At 45.1% G+C, this 23,438-nt stretch overlaps 1 protein-coding gene across 2 annotated transcripts in view; it reads left to right on the top strand.

Annotated features, from left to right (window-relative positions):
* The window catches only part of LOC140737288 (neurogenic locus notch homolog protein 2-like), a 205,347-nt gene that overhangs the window by 169,627 nt on the left and 12,282 nt on the right, over positions 1-23,438 (top strand). For both annotated transcript variants that reach the window (XM_073063678.1, XM_073063679.1), the window contains 10 exons: positions 812-965; positions 1,147-1,331; positions 3,818-3,950; positions 6,435-6,692; positions 9,827-9,939; positions 11,139-11,647; positions 12,406-12,744; positions 14,557-14,699; positions 19,327-19,543; positions 22,833-22,929. In XM_073063678.1, coding sequence (XP_072919779.1) covers positions 812-965; positions 1,147-1,331; positions 3,818-3,950; positions 6,435-6,692; positions 9,827-9,939; positions 11,139-11,647; positions 12,406-12,744; positions 14,557-14,699; positions 19,327-19,543; positions 22,833-22,929 — 2,148 coding nt within the window. The remainder of the gene's footprint in view (positions 1-811; positions 966-1,146; positions 1,332-3,817; positions 3,951-6,434; positions 6,693-9,826; positions 9,940-11,138; positions 11,648-12,405; positions 12,745-14,556; positions 14,700-19,326; positions 19,544-22,832; positions 22,930-23,438) is intronic.

The raw sequence follows: 23,438 nt of genomic DNA, 5'->3' as shown, positions 1-23,438 counted from the left end.
GATTCCAGACAATTGGTTTATTGATCATTACAGAACGTCTCTCTGTGCTTCCCGATCCCTCCCCTCTGCCTTTCCTCTTTTCCCAACCGTGATTCCCGTCTCCCTGCCCCCTTCCCACTCTCAGTCCAGAATAGAGACCCACATCAGAATCAAGTTTATCATCACTCACATGTGTCATGGAATTTGTTTTTTTTTTTGCGGCAGTAGTAAAGTACAATACATAATACGTTTTACAACTCTAGGGTTACCAGCAGGTGACTGCCCTTTTCAACATGGTCACTATTGTAGTGAAGGAAGTGGCAGTCTTGACCAGGCAGAATTATATCAATGACTGGATCCTGTACTGGTGGCATCAGCTGATGGCCAGAGTGTCTCTCCTGCATGTAAGAAGGGAAAGTGAAGCAACATGATGGGGTGTCACAGTTACTTCACAGACTAGTTTTGTACTGCTCAGCGTGTGCGAAAGGTTCATCGTCACCATTATTTCCCTGGGAGGGTGCTGGGCCCTCTGCTTGTCCAGTCCACGTGTCTCATTGGGCCACTTTCAAGAAAGCTGATCCTATTGTCATGAGCCCAGGGACACTGTTAAAGAGGATTCTTTACCAAGCATGCATTCTTAATATTGGCTTTTAAAACTGATATCTGTCTGTGCTGAAATGAAAATTTGACACTTGCTCAGGTGAGTTTTGAACCTGCATTCCTGATGATCTACTTGGGGCTCAATATTCCTGGTCCAGCAATGTGATTACTATGCTATTGGGAATGAATGGCTTGTCTTCACTGGCTGATGCCATCTTGTTCTGTGCATTAGACCCTGGTCAATCTGTGCAACGGCTCACCCTGCAAGAACGGAGGCAAGTGTGTGCAGCAAGGTGCCACGTACCACTGCAACTGCTGGAGCGGTTGGACCGGGCTGTACTGCGATGTGCCAGATGTGTCGTGCGAAGTGGCAGCTTTTCGCAGAGGTGAGTTGAGAACAGTGTAACACTTGCACAGAGGAAACAGTAGCTCTGGTGTTGTTCGTGTAGGATGGTCCACTGGAACTCAATCGTTTTGTACAAGCCTTTCTGCAGGGAGGAAGTTGTCCCTGCTCTCTGACCGACTGACGTTCCATTAACTCTTATCCGTCGATCTGTACCTGACTAGGCTTGACCGTTGAGCAGCTTTGCCAGCATTCGGGGAATTGCATCAACACTGGCAACAGCCATCGATGTCAGTGCATGGCTGGGTATACTGGCAGCTACTGTCAGCTGGACGTGGACGATTGTGCATCGAACCCATGCCGGAACGGTGCCACCTGCAAGGATTATCTGGGCAGCTATGCATGTGAGGTGAGTGTTTCCCTCCCACTATTCAAGCCAGTGTTTTGGATCTCATTAATACAGGGAAGACGATACCAGTTTGAAGGGGTACTGGAGAAACTAACTTGGCATCAGCGGATTGCACTGTCAAGAGACCTGACTCTATTGCCATGAGAGTGTGGGTGTGGTTCTTCAAACCTGCACATGATATTTTAATAGCAGATTTGTCTGTGTCGATTTGAAATTGTGAAACTTGCTGAGGTGGGATTTGAACCTGCATTCTGGTCTGACACCATGTTGTGTTCTTTATACATACTGCGGGTTACTCATAAAGAAACATATTCTGGAAGAACTTAACTAGAACTTTTATTTAACAGTAAACAGCAACCATGTTTAAACCATACAAGTTTCTAGATGATTCTGTCATTTCTGTGCATGCTCATAATTCTGTCCAATCATGTTCTTGCACGTGACATGTGATATCACCACAAGTTTGGGGATCGTCATCACCCACAAGCAACAGAATGGGCAGCCAAAGGGAAAACAGTTTGCATTTGTAGAAATATTACAGAAACGGTTGGAGGGAAGGGTTGATGATGACAAGCAAGAGCGCTAGACTGATTTATCTTGAATTGATATAATTGTTGTACCTCTGAAGTTGTCTGAGAATACCTGTTGGAATGTAATGACTGGTGGACTGCAGCCAACCTGTGCACAGAAAGGTCCCATGACTGGCAACGTGTTGGTGACCAGGCAATTTGTTCCTACCATGTTAAGCAGAGCATAAATGCTATCTTGCATAATAACTGATTAAATATAGTGACTTGGCTTTCAAGCCTGTATCTCTTTCTGGAGGCAGAACGTGAACCCAGTGATAGAAAGAGAGCTTGTTCCTGGGACACTGAATAAATCCCTTACTGCTTAAACACGGCAGAAAGATCACCTCATTGCTCTGGTGATTGGTTAGAGGACCTTGTTTATCAAAGACACGCGAGACTGCATATGATGGAATCTGGAGCAACACACAAATTGGTGGAGGAACTCAGTGGGTCAGGAGGTATCTGTGAAGGGAAAGGGTTAGTTAGCATTTCAGGTCAAGGCCCTGCATCTGGGCTGAGGAGTGATAGCTAGTGTAAAGGGTTGAGGCAGGGGATGGGTGGAAACAGGTGTGGAGGGAGACGCAGATATAAATAGAACCTCCCATCCATAAGTGTGAAGAATAAGCACTTGTGTGGGAAAAGTGATTGAGGTGGCGTAGAAGAAACCTTTGTTTATCCTTCCTTAACCCATTGTAAGTTGTTACACCAAGCCCTGTTCTCATTATTGCCTGCATGTAGAAAATGCTGCCATGGCCTACTGCCCACATGTCTGGGTGCACTGCCACTCAGACATACCTTGTGGGCCGTTGAAGGCAGAAAATTCCAAGAATGTATCACAAGAGCTGTGAGAACTGGAGCAAGGTCATCCATCCTTCTGCAGCCAATGAATCAGATTTATTTGAAACATTAACCAGGAGCTCCCCCTCATGGTTTTGTTGGTAACACTGGTGCAGCAAGAACTGGTTAGAGTTTGGTTATCATGGACATAACAGACCATCAGGATTAACTGTTGGAAACTCCAGCAATGCGAGATTAATTTCCTGGACAGTGCTGGAAACACCCCAGTAGAAAAAAAAATATTTTTCAGGAAATGAATCAAACAGTATGAGGTTTGAAAGCATTGTCGGGTAGGGGCATGGTGGTTGCTGGGATGTTTGGAGATGGGAGATTATGACGAGATCTCCCGGGATACATCCTAAAATGCAGTATGTAATCAGAGGTTACCGTCGTCCTCTGCTGGCAAGCTGGACCATTGGAGGAGATTTACATTAATTACAGAGGCTCACTGCATCCGAATCAGTTGAGAATGGAAATTAGACAAATATTGGCTCTCTTTGGGTATGCCAGCTCACCAGCTAAACCACACTTATCCAATCTCCACAACTATGAATTGACATCATGATAGGAGCAAGGATAGTCCATTTAGTCAGTTTTAGTGCCGCTTTCCTGTTGTTGCATCTATCCCTGGGACAGACTGCTGATGGATGGTTGAATACTCAGTTAAAACACACACAAAGGAAGCTATTTAGCCCATTCGTCAATGCCAGCACTCAAGCAGATTGAGCCCATTCCCTCCACCTTCAACCAGTTCTCTGTATGTGCAACTGACATGTCTATTTGGTTCCCTTTTGCCACTTAGACACTCAGAGGTCATTTATTGCAGCCATTAACACACTCAGATTGCAGGATGAAACCAGAGCACCTGGGAGGAACCCCCACTATCATGGGGAGAATGTACTCAAAAAAACATGGAGACTTTGTGCCCTTAGTTCTGAGGCAACTGTGCTAATTGTGGCTCTGTGCTATCTTTGTTTAATAATCTGTTCAATGCAGTGACAACCAGAAGCAACATTTTCTGAAGCAGTAACTTAAAATTACCTTTGTAATAATGGTTACTCCCCCCCCCCCCACCCCCAGTGTGTTTCAGGGTACAGGGGCCTCACCTGTGAGACCGAAATTAATGAATGCAGCACCGTGCACTGTCAGAATGGAGGCACTTGCATCGACCTGGTGAATGATTACAAGTGTTCCTGTCCACCCGGAACGGCAGGTAATGAAATGTGTCTTTGCTGAGAGAGGATAGCATCTTTCCTTTGCATTTGCAATGCCAGCAGAGAAATCTGGTCTCATCCTACTGTTTGGGATTTGTCTGGTGGTATTTGTCATACTGTAGCTGATGTGCTTGGGCTGAAGTGGAATGGATTTCAGGGAGGAGAGAGGCAAACAGTCTGATAGCTCTTCATCAAACGTCTACCGGTATGTGAGGTAAAAGCAGGAAAAGCTGCAAATTTTCTGGAAGCCAGGCAGCAACTCCGAAAAGGAAAATAGAGTTGACCCCTTTCTTGTTTGGCCTGCTGAACATAAGCAACATTGTCTGTTTTTATTTTCAGCATCTGTATTTTCACTTATGTACTTACGCCACCCCAGGGGAGAGTGGGGAGGGTGGAGTCTAGATACAGAGTTCAACCAGCCTGCATGGGTTTGTGAAACACAAATCATGGGCAACAAACCTGGCTGAATTTTTGATCTTACTGAGATGGAAGGTGAAGGACTATCTAGATGTTAATTATACTAATTTCTGGGAGGTGTTTACCATCATGCCTATTGCCAAAATGAGGGTACGTTGTATTGATAGTATTGAGGTAGGGATGAATTTCATGAATACATTAAAGATGGTGGTTAGGGATATTGGGTATGAACTCAATTTGGCTTTGAAAGATATGTTAAATTAATGCACTAAATCTGTTTCCATGGTTGTATGGAGTCAGATGGTAAAACACTCTGTTAATGCAGCCATTTTAGAAATGCTTCTGAACTTGAATGTGATCCCTGAATTTCATTTGTGTTTCTCATTTGCTTCACATTTTGAGTCTGGAGGTTTGCACAGAGTTGTCCTTAAATCAGAGGTGCCTCTCTGGTGAAGGAGTTCTTGTGCAGACCTTTGAATATTAGAAATGATGATAGTGATGAGTACATATTTATGGTGAAAATTCTAGTGTGGCTCCTGAGTGTGTTTCACTCTGATACTGGCAGTCTTCCATAAGACATGGGGGCCGAGGTAGGCCATTCAGCCCATTGAGTCATGGAAGATTTATTATCTCTCTCAATGCTATTCTCCTGCTTTCTCCCCATAACGTTTGACAGATTTACTAATCAAGAACGTATCAACCTCTGCTTCAAATATACCCAATGACTTAGCCTCCACAGTTTCTAAATTCCAGAGGCATTTACTACCCTCTTGCTAAAGAAATTCCTTCTCAACTCCATTCTGAATGGATGCCTCTCTCTCTATTGTGCAATCTGGTCCTAGACTCCCCCACTATAGGAAACATCCTCTCCACATCCGTTTTCTCTAGACCTGTAAATATTCAATAGGTTTCAATGAAATCGCCTCTCATTCTCCTAAATTCCTACAAGTACAGTCCCAGAGCCATCAAACGTTCCTCACATTTTAACCCTTTCATTCCCAGAATTATTCCCGTGAACCACCTCTGGACCCTTTCCAATGCCAGCACATCCTAGATAAGGGGCCCAGAATTGTTCATAGTACTCCCAGGTATGGTCTAACCAATGCCTCATAAAGCCTCAGCATTACATTTTTGTTTTTATATTCTAGTCGTCTTGAAATGAATGCTAACTTTGCATTTCCATTTCTTTAACACTGACTCAACCTATGTTAACCCGCCTCCCAAGTCCCTTTGCACCTCTGATTTTTGAATTTTCTCCCATTTGGAAAATAGATGGAATAAAAGCATTATTCCATATACTTCCTTTCACTATATTCCAATTGCCACTTTTTTGCCCATTCTCCCAATCTGCCCAAGTCCTTCTGCAGAGTCTCTGCTTCCTCAACACTACCTGCTCCTCCACCTATCCTCGTATTGGCCACAAAGCCATCAATTCCATCATCCAAATCATTGACATATAACGTGAAAAACACTGGCCCCTGCTGAGCACCACTAGTCACCGGTGGCCAACCAGAAAAGACCCCCTTTATTCCCATTCTTTGCCTCTTGGCAATCAGCCAATCTCCCATCCATGTTAGTAACATTCCTGTAATACCATGGGTTCTTATCTTGTAAAGCAGCCTCATGTACAGCGGCTTGTCAAAGGCCTTCTGAAAATCCAGGAAAACAACATCCACTGACTTTCCTGCTTGTTATTTCCTCAAAAAATTCGAACAGACTGTCAGGCAAAATTTCCCCCAAGCAAAACCACGCTGACTTTAGCCTACATTACCATGAGCCTCCAAGTACCCCGAAGCCACATCCTTAACAATCGACTCCAATGTCTTCCCAACCACTGAAGTCAGGCTAGCTGGTCTATAATTTCCTTTCTTCTGCCTCCACTGATCCTTTTTCTTAGAAATAGAAGTGGGAGAGATAATATTGGGTGCAGGAAAGATAATGCATGGCAACTTCTTAAATGCCTGGGAATACATTGGTTAACCAAACATAATAACTGGGTATGATTGATAAGACTAGAGTGAGATGAGGAAAGCACAATGTTTAGCATAATTATCTTTTGTTCAAAGGTATTTACTGCGAAATAAACAACGATGATTGTGAGCCTGACTTAGATCCCCACACTGGGGAGCACAAGTGTCTAAATGGCGGCCGGTGTGTCGACAGAATTGGTGGCTACAGCTGTATCTGTCCACCTGGCTTTATTGGCGAACGCTGTGAAGGAGATGTCAACGAATGCTTGTCAAACCCATGTGATCACAAGGGTATGCTTGACTGTGTCCAGTTAAACAACGATTACCTATGTAGGTGTCGACCTGGTTTTACTGGTGAGTTACAAAGCAATTCTTTTGTTCTAGTTGAAGACTATCTTCCCCTTTTGCCTTTCGGTACAGACAGACAGACATACTTTATTGATCCCGAGGGAAACTGGGTTTCGTTACAGTCGCACCAACCAAGAATAGTGTAGAAATATAGCAATATAAAACTATAAATAATTAAATAATAATAAGTTAATCATGCCAAGTGGAAATAAGTCCAGGACCAGCCGATTGGCTCAGGGTGTCTGACACTCCGAGGGAGGAGTTGTAAAGTTTGATGGCCACAGGCAGGAATGACTTCCTATGACGCTCAGTGTTGCATCTCAGTGGAATGAGTCTCTGGCTGAATGTACTCCTGTGCCTAACCAGTACATTATGGAGTGGATGGGAGTCATTGTCCAAGATGGCATGCAACTTGGACAGCATCCTCTTTTCAGACAACACTGTCAGAGAGACCAGTTCCACCCCCACAACATCACTGGCCTTATGAATGAGTTTGTTGATTCTGTTGGTGTCTGCTACCCTCAGCCTGCTGCCCCAGCACACAACAGCAAACACGATAGCACTGGCCACCATAGACTCGTAGAACATCCTCAGCATCATCTGGCAGATGTTAAAGGACCTCAGTCTCCTCAGGAAATAGAGACGGCTCTGACCCTTCTTGTAGACAGCCTCAGTGTTCTTTACCAGTCCAGTTTATTGTCAATTCGTATCCCCAGGTATTTGTAATCCTCCACCATGTCCACACTGACCCCTTGGATGGAAACAGGGGTCACCGGTGCCTTAGCCCTCCTCAGGTCCACTTACCCACTCCTTAGTCTTCTTCACATTAAGCTGCAGATGATTCTGCTCACACCATGTGACAAAGTTTCCCACCGTAGCCCTGTACTCAGCCTCATTTCCCTTGCTGATGCATCCAATTATGGCAGAGTCATCAGAAAACTTCTGAAGATGGCAAGACTGTGTACTAGTTGAAGTCCGAGGTGTAGATGGTGAAGAGAAAGGGAGACAGGACAGTCCCCGTGGAGTCCCAGTGCTGCTTACCGCTCTGTCTGACACACAGTGTTGCAAGCTTATGTACTGTGGTCTGCCAGTCAGGTAATCAATAATCCATGACACGAGGGAAGCATCCACCTGCATCACTGTCAGCTTCTCACCCAGCAGAGCAGGGTGGATGGTGGTGAACGCACTGGAGAAGTCAAAAAACATGACCCTCACAGTGCTCGCCAGCTTGTCCATAGAAACATAGAAAATAGGTGCAGGAGTAGGCATTCAGTAGGATCATGGCTGATCATCCAACTCAGAACCCTGTACCTGCTTTCTCTCCATACCCCCTGATCCCTTTAGCCACTAGGGCCATATCTAACTTCCTCTTAAGTATAGCCAATGAACCGGCCTCAACTGTTTCCTATGGCAGAGAATTCCACAGGTTCACCACTCTCTGTGTGAAGAAGTTTTTCCTCATCTCCGTCCTAAAAGGCTTCCCCTTTATCCTTAAACTGTGACCCCTCGTTCTGGACTTCCCCAACATCGGAAACAATCTTCAGGTGGGCGTACACACGGTTCAGCAGGCAGACGATGGCATCCTCAACTCCTAGTCGAGTTCTCCTAGTGCCCGAGTGATAATCAGCAACTGGATGTCCTGGAATTAGAGCATAAGCAATGATTATGACCTGTGGAGCATTTGAGATTATCTGAAAATGGTTGTTACTTTTGGTGTGAGTAGATGCATTCTCTGAGCATTTCCCAAGGAGCTAAATACCAAAAAGTTGTCCTTGATTAAGAGGGGGTTCAAACCCATGACAAATATGGGTTTATTTGAAGCCTGAAGGAAAGAGAGCAGCCTTCTTTTCCTCAGATTTTAATGAGTGCCTTAGAGCAAATTGTTGAGAGAGTGACCAGAAAGAAGCAATTTTTGAAAGCTGAACAGGACATGGGGAAGGTGTATTGGTATCAGACAGACATTGACCCCAATGTCTATGACTGTTCCTCAGGGTCCATGGTTTTTCACTCACATCAGTTTGAACACAGTTTTGATTAATTAATCAGTGTTGACATACTCCATCCAGAAACAGGCTCAGAATCTCCAGACAGAAGTCCAGTCACCTCATTTTCTTCATAATTCAGGAGAACATTTGTCCCATCAAGATTTGACTATTTCCTGAAGTAATCCCATAAATGTCATTGCCTCGCCTTCGTTCTCTGTAACCCATTCTCTCTCACACGCCCACCATCTCTACCACTCACCCACAGACAAGGAGCAATTTACAGCATCCAGATAACCTCCCAATTCCCCACATATCTGGTAAAACAGTGCTGTTGCAGGGAGAATGTGCAGATTCCACACACAATATGCCAAGAAACGAATCGGGTAGCTGGAACTGTGAGGCAGCAGCACTAACATAAGACATAGGGGCAGAATTAGGCCATTCAGCCCATTGAGCCTGCTCTGCCATTCCATCATGGCTGATCCTGGATCCCACTCAACCCCATACACCTGCCTTCTCCCCTAGTGTTTGCTGAATCCATGAATCACTGTCTCGTTGTTCCTATTTTGCTGTGGACTATTTAGTTATTTTTGTAATTGATAGTAATTTTATATCTTTCTATTGTACTGCTGCAGCAAAATCACAAATATCTAAGTCAGTGATAACTAATCTGATTCTGGTCCTGTCGGTTCAGGGCTATCGGTCTATGTCAGATTTATTTTGAGATCACTGATTAAGTGTGTTTGGGGGAGACCATGCTGGTCACTTGTTGAGCTCCATCATTTCTCCTTGCCCTAGAGGAGGAGTGATTTGAGGAGGATTTTGTTTTCCATAGTCAGCACCACCTCTGCCTGGTTATGCCCAAGTCCAGATTCAGAGAAACCCATCTGTTTGGAAAGTTGAAGGGCTAGAGGTATTGCAGTGATAGGAAATCACTAAACTGCTACCTGAAGCTGGCCCATGTATCCTCAAGAATGCAACAGTATAAAGTAGAACAGAATAGAATTTTATTGTTATCACTCTAGACAACAAGATTGCAGTGCTACTCCAGTCAATGCAAAACAGACACTTGTAATGCATGCAGTACGGCTTAACTTTTTTTTTAAAATCCCATAATTACATGCAACAAGTGACTTGGATACTGCTGTTTTGTAGGCCGCCACTGTGAGACTGTCATTGACCTGTGCTTTTCTCAGCCGTGTCAGAATGGAGGGATGTGTGTCTCTACTGCTAATACCCCTCTGGGATACACCTGCCAGTGCAGACCTGTAAGTGGAACTGTTTTTTTTCTCCTCACTAATTGTGAATGAATTTTGTTCAGTTGTGATAATTTCTGTAAAATTAGTGCTTGAATAAATGGTCACAAGACACATCCCTTCAGCATTCATTTTGAGCTGTGTGAGCATCATGGTGACATTTTGTTATTTCAGTTACTATTTTGCCATTTAGCAAGGGTTATGTGTTGTTAGCTGTGTCTCAGTAGCTTTCACTTTGCACCTGTGATTAGTGCAATAATATGTCTAATGACCATTCAATTCCTTTAGACGTCCTCAATGGAAAGGCCTACTACTAATTTTATAGGCTTGTACCTTCAGCTGAAGGTTATTTTGCTTCGATGATCTTTAGCGAACATCTTACAGTTCTTCCCAATGAGGTTAATTTGAGTCTGTTCTGCACAGGCATTGTAGGTGAAGAACCTGCTTCTGTGCAGCTCTTGTAGACTGAAGCTAAACGTGATGCTAGAAACAAGGCAACCAGTTTTCTACTGCACTGACCCACAGGCAACAAACCAACGGTTGGCCTGTTGTCTCAACAACCATGACTAGTTTTACTTTACTTTATTGTCACCAAACAATTGATACTAGAGCATACAATCATCACAGTGATACTTGTTTCTGCGCTTCACGCTCCCTGAAGTACAAATCAAAATAAATATAATAAAAAATTTAAATGATAAATCATAATTAGAAAAGGGGAAGTAAGGTAGTGCAAGTCAGGTCCAGATATTTTGAAAGTACGGCCCAGTTTATACTTTAGTAACCAAATTGACTCTGATTTTACAGTCACCTTCCTGTCTCTGCTAGCTTTCAGTGCACGTCCCTGGGCAGCTGGCTCTGGACACAGGAAAAGGTCTATCACCTACCTGACCAGTGCACGTCCCTGGGCAGCTGACTCTGGACACAGGAAAGGGTGTATCACCTACCTGACCAGTGCATGTCCCTGGGCGGCTGGCTCTGGACACAGGAGAGAGTCTATCACCTACCTGACCAGTGCATGTCCCTGGGCAGCTGACCCTGGACACAGGAAAGGGTGTATCACCTACCTGACCAGTGCACGTCCCTGGGCAGCTGGCTCTGGACACAGGAGAGAGTCTATCACCTACCTGACCAGTGCACGCAGCCACTCAGCAGTCAGATTGATGGAGGATTGAGCTCACTTTGATGCTTGTTTTTAATTCTCTCTGCAGGGCGTGGTGGGTGTGAATTGTGAGCACACCAACTATACCTGCGGGCAGGTTTTGTGCCAGAACGGTGGGGTGTGCTCCATGACCCCACAGGGCCCCAAGTGCAAGTGTCTGAAGGGATTCGGAGGCTCCGAGTGCCACGTGCCTGGCTGTGCCACACAGCCCTGCCGCAATGGCGGGACCTGCCTGCCCAAATCCTCGCCCCCGTTCTTCACCTGCAGCTGCCCCACCCCCTTCAGTGGGCAGACCTGCACCTGGCGGGAAACACAAAGCTGCCTGTTGCCGCAGTGCAAGGAGAAGGCCCGCGACCGGATTTGCGACCAGGAGTGCAACAACTACGAGTGTGAGTGGGACGGTGGCGACTGCTCACTGAACCTGAATCCCTGGGAGAACTGCACGGCCAGCTTGCAGTGCTGGAAGTACTTCAACAACAATGAGTGCGACGAAGCCTGCAACACAGCCGAGTGCCTGTTTGACAACTTCGCCTGTCGCAACAGTCAGAAGTCCTGCAAGTACGTTCCACGACCTTTGTCGGGCTTTGGAGCTCTGGCTTTGCAAGTGGTTAAGTCCAAGTGTGCGAGGAGGAGGAAAGGAAGGAGTTGCACTTGAACTTTACGTTTATTGTCATCTGCACAATTCCATGTGTGCACAGATGCAATTAAAAGCTTGCAGCATCACAGTCAGAGAGCATTAGATACACAATATAATAATAACAGATTCAACAGAAATTATTCACCCCATTTACCCTCCCCCACCCTTCCACACCCTCCATCCTTCTCCCTCTCCACTCCCCCTCCCTCCGTCCTTCTCCCTCTCCACTCCCACTCCCTCCGTCCTTCACCTCCCTCTCCACTCCCCCTACGTCCTTCACCTCCCTCTCCAATCAGCCTCCCTCTCCACTCCCTCTCCCTCCGTCCTTCTCCTCCCTCTCCACTCTGTCTCCCTCCGTCCTTCTCCCTCTCCACTCCCCCTCCCTCCATCCTTCACCTCCCTCTCCACTCCCCCTCCCTCCGTCCTTCTCCTCCCTCTCCACTCCCCTTCCCTCCATCCTCCCCTCCCTCCGTCCTCCTCCTCCCTCTCCACTCCCCTTCTCTCAGTCCTTCTCCTCCCTCTCCACTCCCCTTCCCTCCGTCCTTCTCCTCCCTCTCCACTCCCCCTCCGTCCATCCTTCTCCTCCTCACTGTCCCCTCATATAGCACATGACCTGTGAAAAATTATTTATTGATGATGCCTTTGCTTGTCTAATCTGTCCTTTTTGGTCCCTCTGCAGTCCATTCTATGAGAAGTATTGTGCCGATCACTACCGTGATGGCCGCTGTGACCAGGGCTGCAATAATGAAGAGTGTGGCTGGGATGGGCTGGATTGCGTGGACAGTGAAACCGAGAAGTTGGCCAAGGGGATGTTGGTGTTGATTGTGCTTCTGCCCCCAGAGGAACTACTGAAGGATTCTGTCAATTTCCTTCGGAAGCTGGGTTCCCTCTTGCATACCACTCTGCGATTCAAGAAGGACTCCAGAGGAGCACCAATGATCTTCCCTTACTACGGGCATGGGTCCAGAATGAAGCGTTTTATTAGAATAGTGAGGGAACTCGGGCAAGAAATTATTGGGTAAGAACTTCTGAATTTGTCCACTGGGTGCAAGGGTGGAATTGCTGGTTCATTTGATTACTGTTAAAGCAAGTTAAAGAAAAATTAAAATACTCACTAAATCATAACTAGATGCTGGAATGCACACAAAATGCTGGAGGAAATCAGCAGGTCAGGCCATCAGCAGGTCAAGCAGCCTCTATAGAAATGAACCGTACGTTTTGGACTGAGATCCTCCTTCAGGACTGAAAAGAAAGGGGGAATTCAACAGAATACGGTGAGGTTGGGGTGGGAGAAGTCAGGCAGCAGGGGAAACATTTACCGTTTCAGCACAGAGGAATTATGCAAAATTGGATTTGTAGCAGAGAATCCTGACTATCTGGGTACAAATATACTTGGCAAGTGTCATCACATATTGGCGTTCGAGAAAGAAAAAAATGAGGCTTTACCATAGTGTCAAGGAACCAACACTCTTGAAAACAAAGGGATCAGCTTGACGTGTTGGCAGTTGACATGATTGGGTTAATTGAGGAAAGTTGTTGTGAAATGAGTTTGTGTTTTGAATAATTAAGGTCAAGTTTGCTGAGGATATGGGTTTACAGGGGGTGTTTGATGGAGCATTGCATTGTGGCTGTTAACAGCCTTGATGAAGGATCTCGGCCCGAAACATCAACTGGTCATTAATTTCCATAGATGCTGCCTGACCTGCTGAGTTCCTCCAGCACTTTGTGTGTGTGTGTGTGTTACTTTGAATCTCCAGCATCTACAGACTTCCTTGTGTTACTAATCTTCCCTCCAGTTGTAGGGGAATGTAAATAGCTGGGAAGAGGTCAAACCAGGACTGTTACATGTATCCTACAAAGAATTTGCAAATCTGGGCTCATGTGAGTTCCAAGATACTCATTATCTTTAATTATAGCTTTACTTGCATGTTCTCACACATTTTGAATCTTTAACTCCAGGTGTCAGCTCATTTATGCCCTCCATCTTCCTACCTGGTATATTTTCCGTCCATTACATTTAATCTGCCTATTCTGCTCTTTGTCTTAAGTAATGGATTATTATGTTTATTGGAGTTTCATGGCAGTTGGGGAATTAAATCAATTTAAATGAATCTGGAATTTCACAAGAGCAGGGCTTTTCCTGACTGAAAATATGATTGTTGCAAAAACAGAGGTTCATCACTGCCCTTCAGAGAAGGGAATCTGAAGAAAGCCAAATACCAGGAGCTGGTAGAGCCGTGCCAGAGACAGAGGTGAAGGGTAAGATGCGAGTTGAAAGAGGTGGAGTTCAGAACCTACTCTCTCCTTGGCAAAGAGAAGAGCCATCAGGACTGACACAGGGTGCTGAGCGAGTCTCCAGCTGGCCGTGGATCAACAGGTGTGACCCGTGGACCAGTGCTGCTGGCGACACAAGCCAGGGCCTAATTAACCTGCCTTGGTCGCTTGGGTGAGGGTGTTTGATGTTGAAACACCTGATGACCCCAGGTTACATCAGTAGTGATGTATCCCAGTGCATCCTGGGATGCATCTCAGCATCATATACCATCCTTAACTGGAGTCGTCTGTGAAGTTCAGTACTCCCATAAGGTGGATGGTTCTTTTGCAGACTGAGGTGGCTCTCAGTGGTCAGTAAGGAATGAACACTAGCCTAGCCCATTATATTCCCATCCCATGAGTGAATAAATAGAAGAAAATGGTTGTAAATGAAAGATGTATTGCCTTGCTTAGCAACTGGAAGGAATAAGCATATGGGACAGTCTGCATAGACAGAAATAGCTTGAATGAAGGAAGATTTTTATTGTCTTCAAATAATCTTTTGTTATTCCTACAGTTCTGAGGTCTACTTGGAGATTGACAATCGGCAGTGTTTGCAAACATCTGAGGATTGTTTTCCATCGACAGACACCGCTGCCGCTTTCATTGCTGCCCAGTCCAGCAAGGGCACTCTGCCGTACCCAATTGAGTCCGTTACAAGTAAGTAGAGTCAACTCCACACCTGGCAGGTTCTTATCTTTCACCAAACAATGATGGGGCTCCAGAAACTTCTGGCAATCTTCTCACTCCTGAGAAACCTATCTGAATTGTTATTTACAAAATGGAAATTAGAAAAATGTCATGGTGTAATTTCTTCAAATTGTCATCCATGTGGACATCCTGCCCAGCCAAAGGTCGCACAGTTTGTGGAAGGAGAAGCTATCAATTGCTAAGCAAGGCTTGTTGACTTTAACCACAGATACTGGAGTGCCCCTTATTAACCCAAGTATTGCCACATCAGTGCATCCAATTTATCCAGAGCACCTAACAAGTGAATGCAAGATGGCCTTGTTATCAAGGAAGACTGACCAGCAGTTATCTGCCAGTATGGGGGGGGGGGGGGGGCGGGGGGGAAGCAGGACAGACACTGACATGTGTGAAGTAGACCAAAATTATATTAAATCATGAGAAAAAGACCATTATTTTGATTTAAATACAGTGGATTCCCATTAATTGGGATGCATTTGGACCAGTACATTGTCCAATTGTTGTGATGGAAAATAACTGGTTCTTTGAGTCTCAACAGTAGAGGCCTGGACACACACAGTTTTAATAATAAGGAATTTATTTACAAGGGGAAGTCGGGTCAACACAAGCAACTACAATACACAGGAAGCGGTGTGGGGACAGGGTACGGTTACACAAACAAAGAACAAGGGAAAAGCACTACGACAGCTATCCCCCTTGACCTTGGATAGCTGCGGCTCCCTTACCAGGACAAACGATAGACCTTCCCAAACATAAATCAATGTACTTACCTTCAATGAGGTGGTCTGTAAGAGAGAGCGAGGCGGGCACAAGTCTCACCTTTTATAGCATGGGGCTGGGTGAGATAATCCAATTAAGGTGACCAATAATTTAGGTGTGCATTGATTAGTTGGGAGGGACCAAATGTTGATTGGCATGTGGTGTGTCCTCTGACCAGCCAGGTGGCAGTGCGTCTGTCACGTAGCTGGTATCTCTGGATACACCAATGAAGCAGCTGCCCAATTAACTGGTTTTGTGGAAATAATTAAAAAGGTATAAAAAAAAAGACAAACAGACATTTAACAAACAAGGTATGGATTTAAGTGAAATACAGAACAAATCTGAACATTACCAATACTACAATAGCATTATTCTAGGGTAATGGGTGGATACATACATAATTCACAACCACTGACATTGAGTTTAAGAGGTGGGTCTGACATGTTGATGTAATTACGTGAAGGGTTTTTAGCGCACTTTGTTCAATAAAATGTGTTGTTTTTTTCTCAAAACATAAAACACCTCACTTTATTTTATTTGTGAAAACCTATATTGGCGACCCTGATGCTCCAGGACAATTTCAGAGTTACTGAACGTGACAGCCAACGCAGTGGCTTTGAAACTGCTGGAGTTTTGGGGGCAAAATGCCGTTGCTTGGTTTGTACAAGCCAAACCCCAAATCACACTGAGAAATCTCCACCGAGGACACCAAATATTTCTACATGGTAGCATTGCTCAGCAGCTCCATGCCTGTGAGAGTGACGAGTCTACTGGAACATCCACCTAAACACGATAAATATAGATCGCTGAAACTCATTTTTTACAGACTTTTGGACTATCGGAGTCTGAACGTGCCAAACAGTTGCTCTCCTTGCCCGGCCTCAGTGATGCTAAGCCATCAGAGCTAATGAGCCACATGCTGTCTCTCCTGGGAAATCAGCATCCTTGTATCCTTGTCTTATTTGAAAAGAACTCTTCATGCAGCAAATGCCTGATCAAGTTCGCATAGCCCTCGCTAATGCACTCATGAAAGACTATAGGGATCTTGCTAAAGTGTCTGGTAGTCTACACTCAACCAAGCAGCGGTACATCATTCCTCCTCCTCTCTCTACCTCCATAAGCCCAGTCAGCAAGGCCCCAGCATAAGGACACCTGCGGCTGAGAAACAGATGATGCCGGGCCTGTGCTTTTACCACACTCACATTGGTACGAGCGCTAGGATATGCTGACCATTTTGTGGCTTCGACAGTGCCAGCGCATCAGGACATCAAAAGTCCGTGAACATTGTGGGTTCCAGCAATGAAAGTCGTCTACTGCTCATTACAGACATCCTTTCAGAGTACCCTTCCTGTGTGCCACAGGTGCTCAAGTGAGTGTGCTGCCAGCATCGCCTATTGATGAGAAGGCAAAAAGTGACAAAACCTCGCTGGAGGCCACCAATGGCAGAATCGATGATGGCTGCAGACATGGGCTTGGGCATTTATCAACACCTGGGTTGTTCAGTTTGGCACCCCACCTGATATTTCCTCTGACCACAGTCCCCAATTCATATCAGACCTCTGGGCTGCAATGGCCCAGAATCTCAGCATTAGGCTACATTACACCACGATCTATCACCTGCAGTCCGGTAGCTTAGGACTGCTGCTCTGAGAACTTTGCTGACCGATGAGTGTCGACATGATCATCTCCTGTGAGTCCTGCTGGGGTTCAGAACAGCTCCAAAAGTGAACCTGCAGTTGTCCGTGGCTAAGTTGGTATACAGGCAGCCATTACAAGTGCCAGGTGATTTTATTCCTGATGCCATGACCACCTGGTTGGCCTCTCGACAGTGTTCCACCCTCCTTAATAAACTCAATTCCTTTTCACCTGTCCTACCTCCCATCTCTTGGATTCCCATTGACCTACATTCCACTTTGTTTTCTTTTGTTTGCCGTGATGCACACCAACATCCCCTTAGGCCTCCTTACAGGGCGTGTTCAGCATTTTGGAACAGAGAAAAGAGATGTAAACCTGGATGTGTTTCAGTAGATCGCCTTAAACCAGCCCACCAAGGTTTGGAGGATTCCGCTACTGTGCCCCTGCCATCACAATGTGACCGTGTGTGTCAACACACCTCTGGACAAGCCAGAGGTACCACGGTTCCTCATGGAACACAGGACCTGAGCAGGGAGGTTGTCTGAGTTCCAGACAGGCTCTCAATGCCAGTTTTAGTGAATTCTGGGGTGACCTTTGTAGGGTATTGTAGTTGGTGGAAACGTCTAATTCACAACCACTGACATTGAGTTGAAGTTTGACTTTAAGAGGCAGGTCTGATGAGATGACATGATAACATAAAGGATTTTTAATGTGCTTTATGTTCAGGTTTTGGAATTCAATAAAATGTTATGATTTTTTCTTAAGCATAAAATGTCTCACTCAGTTTTATTTGTGAAAACCTTCACTTAAGGTCAAGTTTAATCATCATTCAACCATACATGAATATAACCAAACTAAACAACGATCCTCTGGAGCCAAGGTGCAAAATGTAATAGCAATAGTCACAGCCAGCACACAACACAGATAGCACATATCCTAGCAGAGAAACATAATTAAAAGATAATGCTAATAAAGCCCAAGTTCCTGAGTGTCATGGCCTGAAGATTGGTGCATGGATGTTATCCTGGAACCACATGTCATCAAGAACAAGCCACAGCAGTTCCTCATCACGCACGAGTGGAGCCACAGATGAATGCAGTCCAGTTTGCCTTTCTGGAAGCAAACACTGGAGAGCAGCTCTTAACCCAGTACAGACTCCAGCTGCACACTGCCAGCTCCGGTCCAACTGCGATAAGTGACTCCTAGACGAGAGGGCCTAGACCACACCACAATCAACAACTCAAGCTCCCCCAGCATCGGTCTGGCCAAGAAACCAGTGAATCTGATTCACAGTATTCTACATTACCAATATCTAACAGGACCTTGTGATCACAACATAAATGTCCAAGACAATCACCCACACCTTCTGTTGGACAGTGCTCCGCACACCACCTCTGACGTCTTCTTCCATCAGTGGCTGATGCAGGTGAGAGCACAGTCTGCAACAAGTCCAGCAGCTCACTAGCAAACAGACCTGCCATACTTGATGTTCTTAATATTTAGCAGTGTCTTGCGATTTGCACCTTTGTTTGGACCCAGAGAGGCCACTGCATCCAAGTACACTGCCACCTTACCAGAAATCAAGCTGTTATGAGTTCCTAATAGTTATTGATGGAGGAATTCATCCTGTGGATGCAACTGTGTTCTTTTGATTTACTGTAAATGAACAAAATCATCGCAGACACCTAGTGCAGTTAATGGACTGCCTTCATACAATGTTTTCACACATTTGCACCCTCCAAATCTTCATTTTCTTTGTAACAGTCAAGATGATTGTCAAATTCTTCATGGTCCCTAACTTGTTGAAATAGTGAAATCATTTCATTTTCACTCCTGACCATTCCTGGCATCTCCAAACCCAAATGCTTGAAACCACAATGAGGAAAGCAGCTCTGAATTGTCTTGCTGCTTATTTCTCACCAACCATTAGTGTCAAAAAATCACTGCTTTTTGAACACAAACACCACACAACTGATGCTGATTTAAAAACTGTTTGCTGTAAGTACAGTGTAGTATCTAACGGCCACACAAGTGCACGTGACTGATGCTCGTTAAAATTTTGTTTGGTGACAAATTAAGGAAGGGAATCCCAGCTATTTTCTCTATTAGCTTTTGTTCTATATATTTTCCTCCGCCATTCCCAGTAACAAATGTCAAAAGAGACTGTTGTTTGTTCTTCCGTCAGGTAAACGCGATGATCTGGATCACCAGGGACAACTCAGTCTCCTCTATCTTGTGATGGTTGCAGTTGGGATCATCATCCTTATTCTTATCCTGGGTGTGGTAGCAGCCAAGCGCAAGCGCAAACTTGGCCCACTCTGGTTCCCGGAAGGCTTCACGCTCAAGAAGGTTGGCAATCGGAAGCGTAGAGAACCTGTGGGGCAGGATGCAGTGGGAATGAAGTAGGTATTGACGGTACTCAGTGTGGGAATGTTGTGCACATTGATTTTGTTAACCCTGTATATCACACTGCCAATTTGCTAAAGTGCTTGAAAAGGTGGCGCTTACTCGTGCAAATACCAATGAATTCAGGGTTCCCATGTGAATGTAAAAACCAGAAAAACTCTTATGACAGTCTCCCAGCAATATGCCACCACGGGGCTCTCTGCAGGCTCTGAAGGTGGAACAGTGTGCCTGTTGAATTTTGGTGCTGCTTTGGAATTTGCTTTGATGGTGACGATGGGCCACAGAGTAAAATCTAAACCTAATTTTCAGGTTCTATCATCACTATTTGTTTGCTCCCATGTTTTTAGTTATTTAGAAGTATTTCTAAGTGTTCAGTTTATATGTTTTCTCATTTTAATGTTTCTGAAGGCTTGACACATCCTGAAGCAGTGTGGAAACATTGGGGATTTCAACAGGCAGGACAGCTGGAAGTGTGGCACTGCTTTCTTGTCCAAGGTGTCCAGATGAGTGTGGTGGGTGTGGCCAGCCTATGCCATGCGTGTTTTGAGGAAAGACCTTTGCTTGCACTCAGTGATTTCCCCAGCTGTGATACTAGCCTTGCAGGATCTCTGTCAGAATGCAGCCAGTGAGCACAAGTAACAGGCTTCATGGAGGAACGGCTAGGCCATTACCATTTGGAAATATGTGATTCTATGGGGTAGGGAAAAGTGGAAGTGGGTATTTGTGAGAAAAATGGAACATTGAGTATTAGTACAAATAAATCCCAACTTTCAGCTGTTGCCAGTCAATTTCTCCCAGTAAAACGTTGCAAATTTTCTTTTTTGTTCATTGAATAAATGGAGGATAGATGCATTTAAATGTGACTGAAGTTGGTCTCGGTCCCATAGAGTGAAGTTGGCACCAGGTTTGTTTGACAAGGATTATTGCCTTCATTTTTGTACTGTTCAGTCCTTTAGGGTTTGTTATCCCTGAGTAGTCCCATCATTCCCATCCCACTACCCCCATTTACTTCACTGCAACCTTCTCTCTCCTCTCAAATCCCACATCCCAAACCAATGTTGTTGGTCGGTGAATTGGACAGCATAAATCACCCCCCAGTATGTGGGTGAGTGATGGAATCTGGGCAGAGTTGATGAGATTAGTGTAAATATGCTCAACATGGAATTAGTAGGCTGAAGGGCCCATTTATCCACTATCCACTTTTACTGGGGTTAATTTCCCACCATATACTATGTGGTCAGTTGCAATATGTTGACCAATCTATAATACAAAACAAAATTTTGCCCTCACACTTGCCTACATGACGAACACTTCATACCCTGTGAGCTGTGGCCTCTTGGAACACTTCTGTGGGACATTGTACAAAGAAAAGTAGGATGTGTTTTGAAAGGAGAATGGGTGAAGTTGAGGAATAGAGAGAAAACTTCATGTTTTGTAGGACCCTCCTAAGCATGTCTGTGAGCTTAATCAGTTTGTTTTCATATTCGGATGCTGTTCATAGACTTCAATTCAGCATTCAACACAATCATCCCTCAGAAACTTATTGGAAAACTGAGCCTATTGGGCCTGAACACCTCCCTCTGCAACTGGATCCTAGACTTCCTGACTGGGAGACCTCAGTCAGTCCGGATCAGAAGCAGCATCTCCAACACCATCACATTGAGCACGGGGGCTCCCCAGGGTTGCGTGCTCAGTCAACTGCTGTTCACTCTGCTGACCCACGACTGTGCTGCAACACACAGCTCAAACCATATCATCAAGTTCGTCGATGACACGACTGTGGTGGGTCTCATCAGCAAGAACGACGAGTCAGCTTACAGAGAGGAGGTGCAGCGGCTAACGGACTGGTGCAGATCCAACAACCTGTCTCTTAATGTGAACAAAACAAAAGAGATGGTTGTTGACTTCAGGAGGGCATGGAGCGACCACTCCCCGCTGAACATCGATGGCTCCTCGGTAGAGATCGTAAACAGCACCAAATTTCTTGGTGTTCACCTGTCAGAGAATCTCACCTGGTCCCTCAACACCAGCTCCATAGCAAAGAAAGCCCAGCAGCATCTCTACTTTTTGCGAAGGCTGAGGAAAGTCCATCTCCCACCCCCCATCCTCATCACATTCTACAGGGGTTGTATTGAGAGCATCCTGAGCAGCTGCATCACTGCCTGGTTCGGAAATTGCACCATCTTGGATCGCAAGACCCTGCAGCGGATAGTGAGGTCAGCTGAGAAGATCATCGGGGTCTCTTTTCCTGCCATCACGAACATTTACACTACACGCTGCATCCTCAAAGGAAACAGCATTATGAAGGACCCCATGCGCCCCTCATACAATCTCTTCTCCCTCCTGCCATCTGGGAAAAGGCTCCGAAGCATTCGGGCTCTCACTACCAGACTATGTAACAGTTTCTTCCCCCAAGCTATCAGACTCCGCAATACCGGAAGCCTGGACTGACACCTTGCCCTACTGTCCTGTTTATTATTTATTGTAATGCCTGCACTGTTTTTGTGCACTTTATGTAGTCCTGTGTAGGTCTGTAATCTAGTGTAGCTTTCTCTGTGTTGTTTTTTTTACGTAGTTCAGTCTAGTTTTTTGTACTGTCATGTAACACCATGGTCCTGAAAAACGTTGTCTCATTCTTACTATGCACTGTACCAGCAGTTATGGTGGAAATGACAATAAAAGTTGACTTGACTTAATATTCCTTCCACTTAGACTGTAGCTTGGGAAAATTCAAGTGTTGAATAAAAAGGGTTAGGTGGTTGATTGTGCTGGACCTGCAGTGTTCCTGATTGGCTGAGCACCTGACTGTGTTCAGGTCTGAGTTTTCAGCTGAAGCAGTGCCTGTTAAGCCATGATTGCATCTTGAAATGGTGTATTACTTGTTTCCTATGCAGTGCACTAGTGTCAGAGCTCAATGGGATCAGATGTTGGCTGATAACTTTAAGTTGTGTCTAGACAACCTCTGTCAAGGTGTGGAGACACAAGAGATCATGTGTGTCTAGAATGTGGAATAGCAAACAATCTGCTGGACAAACTCAGTGCATTGAGCAGTTAATGATTTGGGTGAAAATTGTGCATTGACTTTGACCTGAAATGTTGACTATTCTTTCCCCTCTATCCTCAAACACTAAAAATATATATATTATACATATATATATATATATTTAAACTGATGTTTCCCTCCAATTGGTCTTGGTGGTCTGGGAACTTTTGAAATCCAAGGGCTATTTGCCCCCTGTCATCGTATCAAAATTAATGTAAAAGGTTTGCTTTGTTTTTGCTTAGGAATCTATCAAGGCCAGTGCCTGATGTCAGCGTCTGTGATGACAACCAGAATGAGCAGTGGATGGACGAAGGAGGGCCAGAGGCAAAGAAAGTCAAGGTGGGTTTGCAAAGTCAATGGGCAGACATTGGTTGAGAACTCTGTAGTGTAATAGCAGTGGTGCCTTAGTGGATGGAAGTGATAGTGAAGCAGTGCAAGTCTTTGTTCCAGACCAGGGCGGTTGTAAATGGATCATTTTTGCTTGTGTCGTCTCAACATTCAGATTAAGCTGTCCAAGCCCCTGGTCTCCCAGTGCACACACTTTCCAATAATGTAGTGATGATCCAAACCTATTGATCACGTCAGGGTGTGGTGTTGGTCTGGCTCCCAATGATTAAATTAAACTCGGCTTTGTGTCTGTTGTGTGACGCTCACCACTCAACGTGTAATCTAGTTTATCCAGTGCAGTTCCATCTGACTGGTGCAGCGTAGCAGCTCCCTGGTTACAAAAGTGTCTCTGAGCTCTCTTGCTCCTGAGAAAAGTTTGAAGTTGCTCACAGAAACCTGTTCTAGATTTGGTTTTCCACCTATGCTCCTCACACTTTGATTAAATGTCTTGCTGGTTTGTC

The sequence above is a fragment of the Hemitrygon akajei genome, chromosome 12 (genome assembly GCF_048418815.1).
Source record: "Hemitrygon akajei chromosome 12, sHemAka1.3, whole genome shotgun sequence".
NCBI classification, from domain to species: domain Eukaryota; kingdom Metazoa; phylum Chordata; class Chondrichthyes; order Myliobatiformes; family Dasyatidae; genus Hemitrygon; species Hemitrygon akajei.
Note: the sequence above shows the minus strand (reverse complement) of the source record. Positions and strands in the feature narration are given on the sequence as shown.